Here is a 19852-nt window from a genome sequence, read left to right on the forward strand (position 1 = left end):
AGACCCCATCTGGAATATTGTGTCCAGTTCTGGGCCCCTCAGTTCAAGAAGGACAGGGAGCTGCTGGAGAGAGTCCAGCACAGGGCAACAAAGATGATTAAGGGAGTGGAGCATCTCCCTTATGAGGAAAGACTGAGGGAGCTGGGTCTCTATAGTTTGGAGAAGAGGAGACTGAGGGGTGACCTTATAAGTGTCTATAAATATATAAAGGGGGAGTGTCACGAGGATGGAGCCAGGCTCTACTCAGTGGCAAACAATGATAGGACAAGGGGTAATGGGTGCAAACTGGAACACAAGAGGTTCCACTTAAACTTGAGAAGAAACTTCTTCTCAGTGAGGGTGACGGAACACTGGAACAGGCTGCCCAGGGAGGTTGTGGAGTCTCCTTCCCTGGAGACATTCAAAACCGGCCTGGACACATTCCTGTGTAACATTATGTAGGTGTTCCTGCTCCGGCAGGGGGATTGCACTAGATGATCTTTTGAGGTCCCTTCCAATCTCTAGCATACTGTGATACTGTGTGATACTGTGATACTGTGTGATGCTGTGACTGGTACCAGCAGGGACCCGTTCTGGAGCACGGGGGTTGTCTTTGTGCCGGCTTCCTGAGCCCCCTCCCGAGTATCAGCGCGGCCCGGCAGGGAGCGAGGTGGCTTCCCCCGCGCTCCGCTGTGGCTGATGGCGCTGCCGTGCACACACCGGGGCCATGGACATCGCCACCAAATGCCCATCAAAATCCAGCTCCTCCCAACCGGGCCCTCACCGGAACGGCCCTTCGCTGGTGCGGCCACTTGCAGGGATAACCAAGTGCCAAAGACAAAAGAGCACCCCTCCCTCCCCTCCCCAACCTGGGGCCGGCACTGCGCTGCGCTGAGGCTGTTCAGTTGTATTTCTCCTTCCATGGCTTTCATCTGCCGTGCCTTTGGCAGTAAGGTTTGTTTCAGTCAGAAACCAGCGCTGAAACCGTGCCAGCTTCCTTCCGAACCCTGCAGACTGCTAGGAAACACGCTGCTCCGTGTCCGTGCGAGAGGTGGCTAGGCAGGTTCACTCCATCACCTGATGTAATGTTACTACTTCCATAGGGTGCTTGTATCTCTAGGAGGTTGATTGTATGAATAGTAAGAGTAAAAAGCCTGCTCTGCTGCTCTGCCTTGTGACACAATGGGTTCAGGGTGCATACAGCCTTCCCACATGGTGTCACGGGGTGGGAACCTGTCTGGCACTGTGGTGAAATGGTCGAGTGCTGAAGAGATGGTGATGCTCCACCAGTGCCACATCCCCGTTTGGACAGAGATGTGGTAGGTAAGACCTCTTCTGGGCTCAGGAGAATAGCTGTGGGTCCAGGACATCCTCTCCAGACTAACTGTGCTCAATCTGGGGCCGCTCTGTACTGAGACAAGTCAGACGGGTTCTGGTCAGCGCAAAGGGGATGATCTGGCAACTCTGAAGAAACAAAGAAAGCACACATTGAAAGAGTGCTTGAAGAAAATGATCCCAACAGTGAAAACAGGGCTAGGCAGTTAGGAAACAGCAGGAAAAAGATGCCTCATCAGGGTGTTCAAAAGAACTGAAAGAGCAGCCAGCACACTCCACCCTGTGCATTCATTCACTAAGCATGAGAATGGGATTGTGAGCATATCCTAAAGAAATACCTGTTTTTTTTTTTTCCAACTGCAGGATAAATCACTGCGGAGGACAGCATATCCACAGCAGGAAATTACAAGCAGATACTCACTTGCAAAGCATCCTGTTTGTTTCTGTGCTGACATAAATGGTATCACACCACTTATTTTGTCCCATACTCTTCCTAATGTTGTATGTGACTACAGTTGAAAGCACTCTCCTGGCAGCTGCCGTTCTCTGCAGCCTTCACTAACAGTGAATTCCACTGTTCTGACCTATAGACATCTCCAGAGTGCACTGCACAGACCTGCACAGTAAAAAAATACTGCATTTTTGGCCTTCTGCTTCAGAAACATGCCCAAACGTTTTCTTTCCCCACTTTTATTTACAGCTCATCTCTGCTATCCTGCCACTCAGCTATTCATCCACACATTCGTATCATTCCAGCTTCCTCTGAAATCAGTAGGTCACTCTTCACTACTTTCCTGGACCACCTAATCCCTCAGCTGTTAGAGAGCTCTTCTTAACTCACATTTTGCCATCAACATGACTGCCACCGGGATGTGCCTTTCAGTCTGTTCCATACAGAATTGCTTTCTTGAGAAGGAATTAACACAAAAAAGGGATACAAATCAGTACATGTCTGTCATGAAATTACCCAAAGGTTTTCCTTTCCTTTTTACTCTACTGTATTTTTCAGCAGCTGCTTAAAAACTGGTATTCAGTAATAGAAACACCTGGTAATACTGAGCTCCTGGAGTCATGGATGTTTTACTTCCTGAAGAAGTGCCACTGCAGGTCTAAATCACTTTGTAAAAATTATTCACTGGTCTTTGCAGTGCTTCCAGGAAAACACATACAATTCCTGTCGTAGCCTCTCCTCCCTTTATGCATTGTTGTTCTGTCCTTTTCAATGAGACACCTGGAAGGAAAGTTTTGCACTTGAAATTCATCATCGTCTTCCCCATGGGCATGTGGTGATGTGCTCATCGCATCACCTCTCCTGCCTCTGAATATTGTAAGTGAATTTGGCTTACAAATTAAACCTTGAGAGCAGGAACTGGTATTTCCACTTCTGCTCCTGGTCACACGCTGTGGAATCCTGTGTTTGAAGCACGGCTGTTAACACGGACAGATCTATCCAAGCTGCTGTGTGTCCAGAACTACCAGGCTGCGGCTACTGTAAGAAGTACCTGCTAAAGAAAGGACAACTGTTAGTGAAAGGGGTTCCTCACAAGGTGTGGTGGCACTGATAGGCAAACTGCCTGTTAGATCTGTCATGTTAGATTGACATGAAGCACTAAATTACCTCTTGGTTTTGAGTGTTTAATTGACGTATTCTGTTTCTAATTATAAATGTATAATTTTTATAGTTTTTTCTTTACAGCCGAATAAGATTTGTTTTTTCAAGAGACAGAAAATCGGCCAAACTCTGCACTGAGACCAGGTGTAAATCTTGCTCTGTGAAGGAGATAACCTGAACTCTGCAGGCAGAGCTATGGGTGAAGAGCAGCAGGCTGGAGAGCACAGGTTTGTATCACACACAGATGACAGTGGTAAGTGAGGGAACAAGGGCAGCCATGAAGAGACCTTGCAGTAACTGCACAGTGTGAATGAATAGAGGGAGGAGATGGGTCCTGAGCCTCTTTGCCAAAATATATTTTATTGTACTCTGATGTTAGGAGCAGGAAGGAGCCCCATGATCTCAGTAATTTGCTTTATCTCAGATGAGGAATCTGTTTCTCCCCTCTCATACATGGAAAGAGAAACAGATGACACGAAACACAAGGGCTTTTTCACCAGCTTCTCTGTGATATTTCAGATCCACACAGCCAGAGGGATTGTCCAGGCTACCTCCCCTGTGCTTCATTGCTAATACACAGCTACCTTTTCTGCATGAAGCTATGCTGGCAGTTTGCAGGTATGTTAGCAGGGTCACGAAATACTCCAGGTATAAAATACCTGCAAACTAGTTTGAAAACTTACAAATTGCTATAGCAGAAGAGTTTGCTTATAATCAAAGACACTCAAAAATCACTGAAATGCTGTGAAAATTCAGGGGTATAAACAAACACCTGGGATGCTTTAACTCCTACCCAGAGCACTTGGTACACATTTCTTATTGGGCTAGAAAATGTTGCTTCTTGTCACTGCTCTTCTAAACTCAACTTCTGAAGCATGACAGAAGTATCTCTGACTACCACAGAATCATAGAATCCCAGACTGGTTTGGGTTGAAGGGACCTTAAAGCTCATCCAGTGCCAGCCCCTGCCATGGGCAGGGACACCTTCCACTACAGCAGCTTGCTCCAAGCTCCATCCAGCCTGGCCTTGCACTATGGCCATTGTGGTTGTGGTTGATTTTTGTGTGTGTAGTTTTGTTTAGTTGGTTGATTTTGTGGTTTTAATTATAGAAATGGCATTTTTGGAGCCTGGGTTTAGGTGATGCAGAAGCAGAGCCACAGCATCACCAGAAAGATGGAAAAGAAAATCTATAGGATGAATCATTAAATAATGATGATGATCACTGTTGCTGGAGATGGATATAAAGGACTATTAGTCAGTAAAAGGAAAATAACAATCAGTCACGAGCATGTGGTGAGCTTATGGAGGAGGGAAATGCACCTCTGGAGGGAGAGAGCTGCTGGGCTGCACAGCCACGGGACGGATATGCTCCTGTCCAAGGATCATGTACAGGGGAAGGGCTCACTTAGCCCAGCTGGGTCCAAATGTGATGAAACCCGTATTTGAAAGTCAGATTGTTTCCTCATCAAAAAACATAAATCTGTAATGACTGAATGAATTAATTTCCAGCTTTGGTTCACTGTTGCTGAATAACAGCCTCCTGACCCAGCACACCTGCACAGGCCTTCCTTTTTCCATTTCCCTACACAAATAAAGCCCATTGCTTTGTCAAACATTTGCTAATGTATTATTGTGTAGCAGAAATGAGAAGCTGTAGAGAGGAAGCGTTTTTCACTGCATGCAGAACATTTCATTTGCGTCAGAATGAATTCACCCCATTCATCTTATTAAAGACAGATTATTTTTTCCTTGCTCATTATATTTACCTGTTGAAATCACTATATCTAAATCTGAAGGAGTAAATGAAAGCTGAAGTTGTGCATGTCATTTTCCAGCGGAGCTGATAAATTGTGTGCTTGTGTGATTTGTTTGAGCTGGCTGTGGCTTGTGAACCATGAGGCTAATTTCACATCTCAGTTCCTGCAAAAATGCTAAATGAAGGGGATTTTTTTCATAACATTTTATCCCTAAAAATATGCATTTATATGTGTGGTAAAAAAAATAAATCTAACCAGTTCCAAAGGGATAGTTTCAAGTCAGCATCACCCACACAACTTTCATTAAGTCTCATTTAGCTTAGGAAGTACTTCAAGCAGAGATCTTAATTTAAGCATTTCCCAGCATTCATCATCAGCCTTATCCTGCAGTTGATTTAGTTTTGTCAAGTAACACAGGATTTGGCCTTAATTCTGGAAATAATATGAAACAAAAAGAAAGTCTACTAAAAATACACCTAAAATGAAGCATTTTCCCCATCATTTGTCTATTCTAATTATTTCTATCAAATTAGCTGTGCTATGTTCTCCTCCAGGAATTTTCTATCAACAAAATATAGCAGCATAAATCACTCAGTAAGTAGGTTACAAATCCTGTGTGTTTCCTCTTGACAGAGGTGCAATGCAGCTATAAGACTTACTTAATAAATAAAATGTTAATAAAGATTTATCATGGCATGTTACTGTAAGTACACTGTTCATCTTTACGTAAATACGTCTGCCAGTACATACATGTGCTGAAATAGCCCACAATCCTAGAAAGGTTAAATCGAATTCATGAGGTTGTTTTGTCAGCCAGAACCTGAAAAGAGATGCAGATGAAACACAGTTCAGAAGTAAAACGTAGGAAGGTCTTTAGTTTGGTTTCCTGTCATTTCAATATTGCATTTCTTTAGTTCAACCAGAAGAATACAGAAATACCTGGAAAGCAACCCCCTCTGAAAAAAGATGCTATATAGATGAGCTTGCAGTAACTTGCACTGCACAACACCTGATCCATGCAATTCCTGTGTGTACTGATCCATCGTGCAGGCAAACACCTGAAATGCACAAACGTGGGATAGGGTTTAGGGAAAGTTTTAAGACATTCAGCTTCTGACTTGCAAAATATGTGTTTTTCAGTTATAATTTATGGCAGCAAACCTTGACCTTTTTCTTCGTGCAAGGGTAGGATTGCCTGTCCTAAGTGAGAAGGCAACATAACTTGTTAAATACTGGCATTTTTCACTACATATGTACGCAGGCTTTAGCAGAGACTTAGGGAATGCAACTCCATTAAGATGAGCATCTCAACCAAATAGGGATATTAAGATTTAACATTCCCCCCCATCAACAACTGTGAGCTGTGAGACCGTGATGTTTAACACACCCTGAATTTTTCAGTGAAGTTACTTGGCATTGCTGCAACCGGTGCAAATCTATCACACAAGCCACAGCTGCTGCTGAGCTTCCTTTGCCTATTTCTCTGCAGTTGTGCCATGAATGCTTTCAACCTAGTCTGAGTTTAGGTAGAAAGCAGCAGCATTTAGACATATTATTTAGGTCCTACTATTCAAATGAATCAGGGAAAAACCCTCCAAAACACAAAACCGAACAGATTTGTAACAACATTTACAGGCTCCATGAGTTAAATTAGAGGAGACAGACTCTTTGCCTTCTCAAAATGTAAATGTATCCGAATTCTTAAAATCACAGGCTGGTTTGGGGTTGGAAAGGACCTTAAGATCACCCAGTTCCAACCCTCTGCAACAGGCAAGGACGCTTCACACTAGATCATGTCCCCAAGGCTCTGCCCAACCTGGCCTTGAACATTGACAGGGGTGGGGCATTCACCACCTCTTTGGGCAGCCTGTTCCAGTGTCTCATCACCCTCACAGTAAAGAACTTCTTTCTTGTACCTAACCTGAACTTCCCCTGTTTACACCCATCACCCCGTCCTATCGCTAGTCTCTGATGAAAAATCCCTCTCTTCCATCCAAAAATCATAGCTTCTAAACCAAGAATAGAAGTAACCAGTAAAGAACATCACTGCAAATCCTGTTATTTTCACTAACAATGCTCCTGGGAGGCATTGGTCATCTTCTAGTGGGCTGCAAAGCTCAGAGGGATGTCATACTGGAAGTGATAAATGGGTACTTACCTACCAAAAAATCTTTGATGGAGATGTGCATCCTGAAATGACAGCTATTTGGAAATAGGTCATGGCTGACTTCCCACAAAATAATTCCAGAACCTCCTAAAATTCATAGAACAAACAGGCACACACCGTGTTTAGTTTAAATTGACAGCTAAGCATTAGTTTCAACAGTCTTTGCAGACACACTATAATCCCCCTGAAATTTGGGAAATGTACAAAAAGAACGCAATCAAGTATGTCACAGGTTATTACCCAAAGTGATTGCAGCAGCCTAACATCAAACATTGTGAAGGCCGCATGTGGCAAATACGCCTGCATAGCGATCCTTCTGTGGTATAAATCAAGACACACCACTAAATGCAGGCACAAGTAGTAACGGGGTAGTACTCATGCAGGTACATCACTTATAGAGGTATGGTGCCGGCTCCCTGCCAATGGATGTGCAGAAGCAGTGAATACTCACAGCTCAATCCAAAGAGTGTGGGTCACACTTGGGCAAAGGACTGTGCCCATGGGAAGGATAAGCTGAGAACACCTGAGTCCAGTGCAGGCTGTCCACTGCTCCTGAGGCAGCGGACAGCCAGAGGGTGAATGGGATCAGTGGAGCATGATGGACAGCTCGTACTAAAGAAGACTCAAAATGTGGTTACTGGTTTGCAACACTGGAATGCTTTGCTAAGTAGGGCACCAACAAGTCCCTTTAGTGGTACCTCTCACTGTCTGCAGATCTAGGTGATGTATTTATTACTCTTTATTGTACTTTGGAACTAAATACATCTACAGTACCACCAAACCAACCAAAGCCTGTTGAGAGGGGATCACAGTCTCCACAGTACTGACCACTATTCCCACCAACTTATCTTTAATTTAAGACACAGACTGAAAGCATGACCCCTCTGCAGGGCGCAGTAGCAATGCCATTGACTCAGTGGGGCCAGGACACACAATTGGAAGGAATTTCCTTCATTTTGGGTCGGAAGAGTTGAAGTTCTTGGATTATACAAAATGAGAAACAAAGAGTTTTAAATGATTTATTTGATTTCTCCACATGACCACAGTTATAGTTTTACATCAATAGGGTCTGTTACTACTTACAAACAGAATGCATATTAAAATGAAAGCACTCCTTTCTTCCCCAGAGTTACAAAAGGGGTCTCAAGCCTCCCCAGAACAGAAGCTTCTTGTAAGCATAATGGTTTTTGAAGTCTCTAAGAGTCTGCATTCAAGACCTAATTCTAACAGTTTAATACAACTCAAAGCTGATTTAAGTTCCTAGCAGGAAATAGGCAACCTCAGAGTGACTGCAGACGTAGAGTAATGCTAATTTACACACTATGTACAATTTAGAGAATTCTCTATTCCCCCCACTGGTCCCGTTTTCACCGCCCCCTTTTCTCTCTCCCAAATTTGATCTTGTTATTGGTTCCACTTTTCTTTTAAATATATACACAATAATCCATTTTGCAGGCAAGAAGTGCGATGGTATTTTACAACGGAACAGCAAAATGCATGCTTAACTGCAGAAAACACACAGCTTCATATGGAACAGCAAGTCAACATCTAGAGATTCATTGTTTAAATATCTGCTGACTGTCTTTCAGCTCTTTTTATCAAGAAACAAGAGGCTTCTGCTGCATGCAGTACATGATGGGAAAATCATTCTACACCGCATGTTAGACTTGGCTTTTTTTTAGCAATACAAGACGCACATTATATTAGGATGAACTTTGCTTTTTGTTTTTTTACATTGTTTTACATTTCATTCTTAACTTAAAAAAATAAAAACCCCAAATATATATTTGATTGTTGTCCCAGAAAAGATTTTTGTTGCCGCACCTTCATTCTTTGTTTCCCTTTCATTTGTTCAAATCAGCATAACTACTTTGCCACATCATTGATGGGAAAAAGAACCGTGGTCACTGTGCAGTTCTGTACCAGTTTTTGCTTGGCAATGGCATCTTAGGAAACCCCCTCTCGATTCTACTCCTGCCTGCAGGCCAAAAAAGAATTCATTTTCTTAACCCTATTTCAGTACTATCATTTCCCTGTTCTAGGCATGGTCCCCACTGCTCTAAGCAATTGTTAATGAAGGATGGAGCCAGAGAGGTTATACTACAGCCCTAAGAAGCAGCAAAGTTCTGTAGACTTGTGCTGACACCCAGACACATTTGTTTGTTTAAAGTACACGCAAACAGAGTCTAAAAAACAAAAGGAAAAACCTGGTCCACTGTTTCTCCTCATTGACTTGAAATATTGGAGTTTACAAACACTGTGTTCTTCTGTGACCAGTTTTGTTCTACAAACTAGCCTCAAAATGATCTGTGATTTCACACATGCGACTTAATGCACAATCTCTTTCCCCACATGGACATGAAATCACATGTAAGTGGTATTTGCATGCGCATTTTTGATATCTCCTGAATGTTTAATCAACTGCACATGGAAAATCAGTGGTCAAGCAATGTGGCTTCCTGTGAAAATTTAAATTACTTATATGTAGCACTAATTTAAATGAATTAAAGGGGTTTTTAAACATAAAGCAAATGCAGACCTGGGAGACTGAACACCGTCATTGTTAATTACCACACCAGAGTTGGATTTTCCTCTCCACTGCTACCACGTTTTGCATCTATTCCATACACAGGCCTTTTACTTACAACTCTGCATCTGAACCAAGGACAGACTCCATCACTCAGTGAAGAGGAGCGTTCTTACCTCTGCTGTAATTAAAAGATGCAGTTTCTGAAAGATGTTTGTACCTGAATGGTTCTTTATCTTTTCTGGAACAACCTATAAATTACAGTTAGACTCTACTATTGGTACAGATGTATGAAGAAAAGTCTACATATTGAAATATGTTATCACTTTACTTCAACTAATATCAACAGTAACACTGATATATTTTGCAAATATACAATATGTAGAGTGTAGCCTCACACTAATAACATTAGATGACATGCAGACAGTTCTACTTTCCCTTATAAGAACAGTATATATTTTTTAAACTGCAAAGAACAGAGCCTCAGGGACCCAGGGGAGCCCTCTTAAGGTGAGCCGCAGAATTCAGAACAGAATGAGTGATACTTAAAAATCATAATGCAATTACTCATTGTCTTGTTTTTCACGAAGACAAGTTAGAGGAGAAGGAGCAGAAAGGGGAAAACGTATTGCACATGTGTGGAACAAACATGGACAGCTTGAAACAAAAGGCTAAACTCTAGACTGCTGTATTTGCCCTCTGTGGAGGTTAACAAAGTGCTCAGTTTGCAGTTTGCTGGTATTGTGATATTGATGGCATGAAAGGGAAAGAAATTACTCATTCTCCCCCCCCCCCCCCCCGATATTAGAGATGCCATGAGCAAGCCAATATGGAAAGTCACTCTCTTGTTCTCATGTCTTCATCATTTCTGACCATTTTATTACCATTAAATAGAAACTCGACTGGTTGTTATTATAATTACTTTTACCCATCTCACACTGGAACTTTTTGCTCATCCTCTTCAAGGTTTGCTTTTAGGCTGGTACAGTTTTGCAGTTGTGATTCCTTTGTCTCTACTGTTTAGGTGTAAAGTCCTTGCAGTGGCTCAAAATGCTGAAACTACAAAGTAGGTGCCATGTATAACTTTGTACAGGATTTCGGGATAAAAACTGTATGTCAATTTGCAAATGGTTTGATTACAACACATAAGCAACAACAGCACAGCCTATTTTTATGTGATGTCTTGCCACTAACTGGACTATGAAAGTGAGGGTTTGAGCATAATCTCAGCCTGCTGAGTGCTGGGTACTTACAAATGTGATGAGTAAAAATGGTGAAGCCACTTTGTTGCTAGCACATGGCTACATGGAATTACATATTTTTATATATATATATATAAAAACCCTATACTAAATTCTAAAACAAACCTTCAAGTTTTAGAGCACTTCCCCCTGGAAATGCTCGGACTAGAATTCAGCTTCTTTGGGGGTAAAAATGAGAAATTATGGTGAAGAGGAAACAAAGTAGCTGAGGAAGATGGAAGTTTGCCATTGTCATGTTTGAGATGAATGTTTTTGCAGTGTGTACATGCACCTGTTGTCACTCTTCATGTGTGTTCCTGAAATCATATGTGTACAAAAGAAATGTGGATCATGTAAATTCACAGTTATCACAGCCTTTAAAGTGTCTAAGAACTTGTGTGACCAATGCTTCAAGATGACCACTGGGCAAGGGTCACCCTACATTGCTACGGTAGAATTACTGCATCGTAACGAGTTTGCTTACCTGAAATAGCAGAGCAGTTATAATACTGATTACGTATGATATTATCATGTTAATAAAATAAGGATTTATACAAAGCAGTATCGGACTACAACATTTAAATGCTATGTTACTTGGCACATTTAGTAATGATTGCTTAGAAACCTTAGCAAGTCCTGAGGACTTGGAGTGAAAATACTGACGTGTCTGAAATTTCTTTCTAACGTTTACTGTTTTTGGTCTACTCTTTCATATGCTATTCGTCTATTATACTGTCCTATCAAGTAAGTGGAATTCCTTGTAAGGTCTATATTGCTAGTTTTGTGGACTGAAAAAAATTCTTTCCAAGCACAAATGTTAACTATACAGTATATATATATATTTATATGTATATATTTATATTATATAAAGTTTACTTACGTACTTTCATCAACCATATCAGGTCTACTTATTTATTTTGCCCATTGACAATAAAAGAGCAAGAATGCAACACTTGGTTCTGTATCACTTTGTCCCTTTTTCCATAGACTAAGTTTTTATTATGCATGTAAAATTGTCAAGGGATTTGGTGGGAAAGGTCGCTTTACTCATATGCAGCAAGCAGCACGTTTTCAAGGCAGTTTGGAAGTAAGAACTAACCAGATGGTGAAGTTCTATTGAGTAGATAAGTAAAACCAGTATTGACTGCACTAACTTGAATTATTTTATTTAGTAACAGCAAGCCTGTAAGCTCACACAACTCAATTAAATCACCTAGGTAAAAACTGACAATATTACTTGGTGCTTCCTTTAAGTGCCTTTGTAACTCGGTTTAAAACTACAGTTATTAGGAGGGTCAATACGTTCTAGACTATTGTGCTGATGCCACTGTGTTTGGGCTTAGTGCTGGCTGAAGTAGAGGGGGGCGGTGGTGGCCCATGGTGATGCTGAGGGTGCTGGGGATGAGAAGAGTGTGCCGGGTGCGGCGGTGGGTGAGGGGAGTGGGAATGCTGAGAGTGAGAGTGCTGCATATAGGGTGTGTGTGGAGAGTGTGCCGCGTGTTGGGAGTGGGGCACATGTTGGTGGTACTGGTGTGGGTGCTGGAGATGCTGGGGAGGGTGGTAGTGGTGGTGGTGGTGGTAGGGCGGTGGGTTCTGCTGCATGTGGCAGTACTGCGAATGGTGAGAGTGCACTTGGGCCTGCGTCTGCCCCTCGCCTGGCCCTGCGTGATGCATGGCAGAAGGATGCTGTGAGTGTTGCTGATGTGGGATTACTGGAGGGTGCGGAGGTTGCTGTGATGAGCCGGATGGTGGATGGCCTTGGGAAGGTGGCTTTCCCCTTTTACTACCAAATAAGGAACCTAGGAGTGAGGAGGAGTTAGGCATAGTCTGGTGAGGGCGAGATGGACACTCTCGGGTTGATGTAGCTCTTCGGCGCATGTGAGGACTGCTAATGATGGACCCCTAAAAAGAAATTAATAGAAATAAAAATTAAAAAAATCTTAAAATGTTTAAAAGAAAAAGTTCACACTGACCCACAAACTCCTCCTTCAGTGCTCGCAGGGGTGGACTATGTTAAGGGTTGTAGGAAAAATGTCATTTCCACCTTCTCCGAGTTGCCAAGGAGGCACTCGTGCCCTTCTTGGGGGATTTTAAGCATTAAATGTTCTTCTCTCGGTACTTTAATAACAAAAGCCATGACTTTAAGTAAGAAAAATGTCACGGAAGAGTAACATGACAGAAGACCTTGGAGTGTGTTTTTAAAGGAAAAATGCATTTTAAAATACTGTAAAAAATACCATACTTGCCTTTTTACAACAAAAAATAAAGCTACATGAAATTCAACCTAAATAGCTAAAACACAGAGCAGCAAATACTACTGTTACAATTCTGATTTCAAAACACTATTTTTAACTTTATGTTTTTATAGTAGTTTTCCACTACTATATGCCACAGTGCTGCTTCTCAAGCCTACCTCTGAGTTATGTGTGAAATGGAATCAGATCATTTTTGCCACTTAGGTTTCTATGGGACTGGGTTCTTCTGACCCTATGTCCTCTATGATTTAGTCTGGAATGGTGTATTTAGTTGCTGGACATTTTGGGTTTGTATTGTTTAAAAAGAGCTATAGGACACAACAGTACTTAGGCAAAGTGTGCTAGATTGAAACTGCAATCTACCTAAAGCAAACACAAAAAATAAAGTCAAAAGGAAAAAGGAGAAAATTAAAGAAAAAAATCTGCAAGCTGAATTCAGAGACATGAACAGTATATATAAATGGTTTGAAGATGAATGAAATCTCATGAAATCCACATTGAATTCACCTATCTTAATTGGTTTTTTCCTCCCATGCCCTATCTGTGCAATTCCATGGTGTCATGACTGCATACATTGAGCAATTTAACTCGAAAATAAGCAATGGGAATGGTTGAGCATGAAAGTTGATAGTTGTAGCTAAATATCAAACAGCAAGAACAGTGTACTTGGTAACAAAAAGCAAGTGGGCTTTTAAGCTGGGACCAGACTGAAATGGTGGCAAAAGGACACATCATACTCATTTAACCATGCTTGCAGGAACAAAGGGAACAAGGTTAGCTCAAACCAAAAATGGCATTGGTCTAAAACAAGCTGTCAGTGCTTTTTAAGCTGGAAGAATACGGAGTGAGTAGCCTAGGCATGCATTTTATTTGTGGCAGGCAGGTTATATGTTAGAAGAAAAAGAGCAAAAAAATATGTATATAAAAGAAAGGTTTGAAATGCACATCATCACATCCAGCTAGACATCAGGAACTTCCTACTTACTTCCATATTGCTGTCTAGCGATCCTGCACTGCTGCGTCTCCCACGCTTGCCTGCCCAGGACATGCAACACCAGAGATTAGAGATGAGACAAGACCCGGGTGAAAAACAGCTGCTTGCCCTGCATTGCTACAGCAGTCTAAGTGCAACTAGGGGCTGCGGGGTTAACATGGCACTGGACTGGTACAGCAGCTACAGAGGCAGAAACTGCCGTTTTAAGGCCATTAGTTACATTAAGTTTCTGTACCTGGCTGGTTTTTCAGAGGCATTGTTGTTGTGAATCGACTACCGTTAGCGGGGTGTGATTTTTTAAGTAGCTGTACAACTCTTCCAATAAATGTGGTTTAGAGCATCTATATTTAGTAGTATGGTTATGATGTTGGCCAACAATGACTTTAAATGGTTTGATTTCCTGGAATCTAGTTGTCTATGAAGTTTCTTTCTTTAAAGACTGGTAGCATTGATGTATACTGGTGGGGGGGTATTATTTAAATACAGAATCTAATATTGGCATATTCTGGTCTTCGGGGAGGGGACACTGGTGAGGGGCATTGGTTTTATCATTCCAGTTTCAGGTCTGGACCTCAGTGGATTTCATATAATCTTCTTTCATGAGGCTTAAAAAAACTAAACTTAATTTTTGATCATCCTGGAATCTGTCTTGACATTATGGCTAGATTTTGTTTGTTTAGCTGTGCAGTGCTTGAGCTTTAAGTCTGATGGATTTGTTCTCCCACGTTCCCAAACTGCCCAAGACATTTGCCTAAAACTACAACTGAAACACCACTGTTTGCCTAAAGAGCCAGAATACCTCAGAGGCTACACGTAGAACATAAGATCCTGGATGTTCTCTCTGATTTACACTACCCATAAGTCTTACAAGATCAATATGATCTAAAGTGCCACCTCAGGATCCATAAGCACAGCTTTGGCCTGGCTGGTCCAGGGATGCTGCCCCACAACACAAGTTTCTCTTAGGAGCTACAGTTCTCTTTACGCTACTGTAACATTTCCCCCTCTCTTACTAAACCCAAGCATTACTCCCCAGTACAAACCTCTCTACACTGACATTCAGTTGAGGAGAAGGTTTGTGGTCAAGTTGTTTCGGTTGACCTGTTAGATTTGCTGGAATTTTGAACAATTCCCCTAGACAGGCTCTTGGTCAAAAGCACTTCATCTCTTCCTGCAGTTTCAGCCTCATCAAAGCCACAGCTGTACTACTTTATGAACTCCCCAAGAAAAGCTGGGTTTGATAATCCCTTATTTTTACTTCTAGTCAGGCTATGACATTTTTTTTTTTTCTCCAATGATGGGGTTAAAACTGCTTAGTATTCAAATCCCTCCTGTTTGCTGATACAGAAACACTGGGAAAGATAGCCATCTCTTGACTTAGCAGGCAATATTGCAAATAAGACTGACAGCTGCCACAGGTCGTTAAATGTGGCCAAAAATGAAGGAAACTAGGAAAATCTAAAGCCTTTTGCATAAAGCAGGAGACAAGTCTCTAATAAAATAACCATGACAGTATATATGCAGTATATATGGACAGAGAGAGACAGATGGATTTTTGCTTAGAGTAATTTCAGGGCTTTGCTAAACAAACTAAAAAACCTAACTTTCCTAGAACACAAAAATCCTACTTAATATGCCTGTAATTTCCTTCAGATAGGCACTACCTCTACTCGGAGCACTTTCGCTATGTTCTTAAATTGAACCCAATTCTGTATTGACCTGGAGCATGATAGGAAAGCTATTAAGTAAATCCTCTGGAACATTCCCCCTGCCAATGTGTGCTTATGCAAGACTCTTCTCTGGTGTCTGAGGTGGCATCCCCTCTCAGAAATGCTTCCCTAGAGCTGCAGCCTTCCAATGCCTGTCAAGGAAACAGTGTCACTCCAATAGCACTGGATGGAAGCAGATCTCTGTACTCACACAGTAACTAACAGCTGTGATCTAAAGCAAGGTGATATTTATCAAGAGACCAGTTTTGCTTAATATACTACTATCTACTTGAAATTTTTAATTTTTTTTTATAAAATTAAGTTTCAGTTAATTTAGTCTTTTCTGATTCATTCCAACAAATCATTGATGTTAGATATGGACACTCCTGTAAGAAATACCTTTAACTTACATATGTATAGTATGTCCCATATTCTCAATCATTCTCTGATTCTAGATATGAACATGCACTGCATGGGACTAAGAATATTTCAAATTTAAAGTAGAAATATGAAGTGATTAAAATATTTTGACGAACTGAAACATGACAAAAGAAAAATCAGTTTCATGAATAAAAATCCATTCCACCTTGCACAAACTGATCTCACAGACGTGCAGGTCATTACAGTAAATGTCAGCATTTCTCAGTGCTACCCTGTATTTCTTCAAACTGTTCATTGCCAGTGAGATACACTGATATCTAAACAATGTATGGTCATCTGGCCATGTGTATCTTGGAAAAACAAGGTTGGAAAAAAGTTCTAAATGAAGGTTTTGGTGAAGCAAACTAACATAGCAGCTCTTCTACAACAGTGGGTTGTTACAGTAGCCTCCAAAGGCTGTGAAAATGATTTTCTCAGCAGTAGCAGAATCTGTAACCGTCTAACTACCCATCAGCTGATGGGTACTACCCAAGATGACCTGATTAAAATTACCTACAAAACAGGCTCTGATCACTAGAGAGACTACTTACAGGGTGAAAAGACTCTTTGTAACCTTCACATTTTCACCTTGATTTCTGGGAGAAATAGGTATATTCTTAAGATGACACACTGATGATGAAAACAGTTTCTTAGCATCTTCAAAGAGATTATTCTCCAAATACTGATTAAGCCTCAGGAGATGAGAAAACAGCATAACCACACCTTGCCTTGCTGAACTCCTTCACTGCAAAATCAAACTTTGTCTCATCCCTCAGACAGAAAAGTAGCTGATATGAAGGTGTTCATAACCAGAGGGGGGCATCTAGCCTTGTAAAACGATTTCACAGAATTGGATATCACAAAAGATATCACATTGGAGATCACAGAAGACTTGATTCATACAAATCCCTTTTGTTTTAAAACCCCAGTAAATTCTAGCATGCCCACTACTGTTGCTATTCCATTGAAGAATAGGAACTACAACAGGGACAAGGGAAGAGATGGGAAGAATCCCTCCCTACTTGGAAAGTTCTTCTAATAAGGGAAAAAAAGACTGCTGGTACCCTTCATCCAATGTAGTGCAGCAAAATCCAGGGGAGAGGATGGAGAAAATAACCCGATAACCCTGCCTGCATCTGATGAGGGACTGTCCCATAATTTAGCAGATTAAGAAGGGATTCTGTAATTGCATGAAGCCAGAGTCTATAAGGGGATTACAATGCTATTCCACACTATTTTCCATTACATTTTGTGATATAGGAAATTTTATAGAATACATGATAGAATTGTTTTTAAAGCAGTCACCAGTCACCAGTGTCTGTGATTGTTTTGAGATAGCTCAGGAGATTATGAGACAAGCATTACTTATATTAAAAGTGACCAGTGACTACTGTGCAGATTCCAGTGTCACATGGGCATGCCAGTTTTGTATTACTGAGGCAAACCATAAATAGACAATTTTTAAACCAGTGCAGTGTGTAAGTATTATTTCCACCTCACAGGTTAGGGATGGGGAGTATAAAGCTTGATTTCCATAGGTGCTCACCACTGTCCACTCAGTGTGAAAGCAGGGAGTCCTCCAGCAACCCAGAGTCACTGGAGTTCAGACTGACTAGTCAAGAAACCTGTGAGAAGCTCAACCCATGTAATCCTCCATGCTCTGCTTAAGTGACCAAATAATTCTTCCCATGTGCTAATAGACATGCTGAGTCTTCATACCTTTCCCATCTTTCTGTAAACCTACTTATTATGTGATTGTATATGGAGTGGTGAAATGTCCAGAACCGGATTGGAATCTCTAAAACTCAGCTTTAACCACATTAAAATTTGTCTGTCTTCTACTATTTTAATGTAAATTAAGAATTGAGAAGTTTGGGACAAATAAATTCAGCTCTTGCTTGACTGAGGCTCAAGCACAGGTAATAAAAATGATATATTCTGCTTTTGAGAAAAATAGAACACTAAATACTTTTGACACAGTCACATCTTGGACTTACTGATCTTAAAGGTCTTTTCCAGCCTAGCTGATTCTATAGTTGGTTGCCACATTCTCTTTTTATTCCATGGAAAGAACTGTTAATCCACAATGAACAATAGTATCTTCTAAATCCAGAGACCTTCATGCATGTCCTTTTTGCAATTATGATTTAAGCTATCATGGCAAATGCGTGAAGGAACAACCATCAGAAAGTGATTCCTGACATTGTTATGTGACAGAAGCCTTGCCTTTCCATACAGCTTACAGTTTAGGAGTCGGAATAATTCCGGCTATCAACATCCATTAGGTCTAAGAAGCTTATGAATCATCACTCTTTTCCAAGAGCCAAATATAAAGTGGCTTTCCACAGCCAGCATTTACTGCTGTGATATCTGGTAGAGTAATGAACTGTTTTGCTACAGAGTTTTGTCATATAGCCGTGCAAGGAAAATGCTGCCCCATCAGATTTCCCCTTCCTTGGATAAAGGTTTAAAAGTGTTCAGTTAGTTTCTGCAATGTTCACTGGGCAATTCTCCGCCTTTCTGCACAAACATGCAACCAGGCAATCTGCTCATGTTGATGATTTATTTCTGCTTAAATGTAGAAAGGAACGCTTTACAAATGCACTTTCATCAATGCTTTTCCTACAGAAAGACACACATCCACACACTCTTGTTCCTCTACGTCCACTACTCCTATTCCTCCTTCTTGCTGACCTTGTGTTTCATCCACAAAAGAGGAATTAGGGCAACTTAACTCAATAGTCTTTTACAGTAGCAGTTTAATATGCTATAATGACTGGGCTGCAGTATGTTGCTAACTGAAGGGATGTCTTTGTTTTTCTGTGGATCATCTGTCCCTTATTAAAAATAAACCAGTAATGAGCCTCACATGCAAGCTGCTCACTGAGAAAAGGCAGGAAAAGCATGTGTAATCTCATGACAGTTACTACACCAAATAACAAAGCACATAACAGGTATGTAATTTCTCAAGTCAGTTGCACTGCACAAGACCAAACAGAAACTCTCCATAATTCTCAACTTTTAAAGTTAAAATTAAGTTTAGTTGGGTTTAACAAACTCTTTGATAAACCCTCTAGTCTGTGATTTCTACTTTTTAGTATGGAAAAAGTTATTTTCAGTAATAAGCATGGCAATTGTAAGCATGCCCTGTTGAAAAGTGAAATGCTTTCATGATTACAAATACTTGTTTATTGCATAAAACCCAAAACATGAATTTAAACACATGGCAATGTTTGAAAGACAGGGTTGAGAAATTCCTATGGGATGAATAAAATCAATCAGAAATCACATTTGTGGGTACAGACACCCACCGAACTCACATATCCAACAATATGGTAGTTCTCCTAATGAAATTAAAACAACACAAAAGGGTGATGTAAGTGTCCTCAAGAGATGTAACAATGGTGGAAGACTAGTGGCTTGATCTAAAATCCACTGAAGCCAATCAAGCACCAATATTCAACTTCAGCCTGATTCTGGATCAAGTCCTAGGTCTTTTTAATGAAGCAAATGGACATATGAGTATGAAAGCCTAAACAGAGAATAAAATAATTGAAAGAGCTCACTCTCTACATATCTGTGTGCACATACGTATACCCACAGAACACAGGCTGTAAGTTCAGTTTACAACAACTTTATTTATTGCAGCATAGCTAAAATCTCTTCTTCAGTTAAGAAAATGAGTAAGTAGTGTCTACTACCAAAGATATACACTGTATTGAAATTATGACCATGCTGTAAATCATCACTGCAATTAAAAGAACTAATCAGATTGTATAACACCGACTATGAACTATCAAAATTTATATAGTTGCTACTATCCCCAGAAGTACTTTCTGAGTGATGGGCACAGTG

General features: G+C 40.9%; 1 protein-coding gene and 1 long non-coding RNA gene across 14 annotated transcripts in view; one reads left to right on the forward strand and one right to left on the reverse strand.

Moving 5' to 3' along the window:
• Nucleotides 1-3104: 3104 nt before the first annotated feature.
• Nucleotides 3105-4540, forward strand: LOC134164760 (uncharacterized). The gene is made up of 2 exons (XR_009965242.1): nt 3105-3153; nt 4037-4540. It is a non-coding gene; the product is annotated as an uncharacterized LOC134164760 (long non-coding RNA).
• A 3316-nt stretch (nt 4541-7856) lies between these two features.
• IQSEC1 (IQ motif and Sec7 domain ArfGEF 1) overlaps nt 7857-19852 on the reverse strand; it is a 348548-nt gene continuing 336552 nt past the window's right edge. For 11 of the 13 annotated variants that reach the window (XM_062620436.1, XM_062620446.1, XM_062620453.1 and 8 more), the window contains 2 exons: nt 13860-13909; nt 7857-12521 (listed from right to left, as the gene is read on the reverse strand). In XM_062620436.1, coding sequence (XP_062476420.1) covers nt 11925-12521; nt 13860-13909 — 647 coding nt within the window. In that variant the 3' untranslated portion in view covers nt 7857-11924. The remainder of the gene's footprint in view (nt 12522-13859; nt 13910-19852) is intronic. The other 2 variants (XM_062620529.1, XM_062620538.1) reach the window with 2 other exon arrangements.

The sequence above is a fragment of the Pezoporus occidentalis genome, unplaced genomic scaffold, assembly GCF_034315485.1.
Source record: "Pezoporus occidentalis ecotype Australia unplaced genomic scaffold, CSIRO_AGI_Poc_V1 ctg106, whole genome shotgun sequence".
NCBI lineage: Eukaryota > Metazoa > Chordata > Aves > Psittaciformes > Psittacidae > Pezoporus > Pezoporus occidentalis.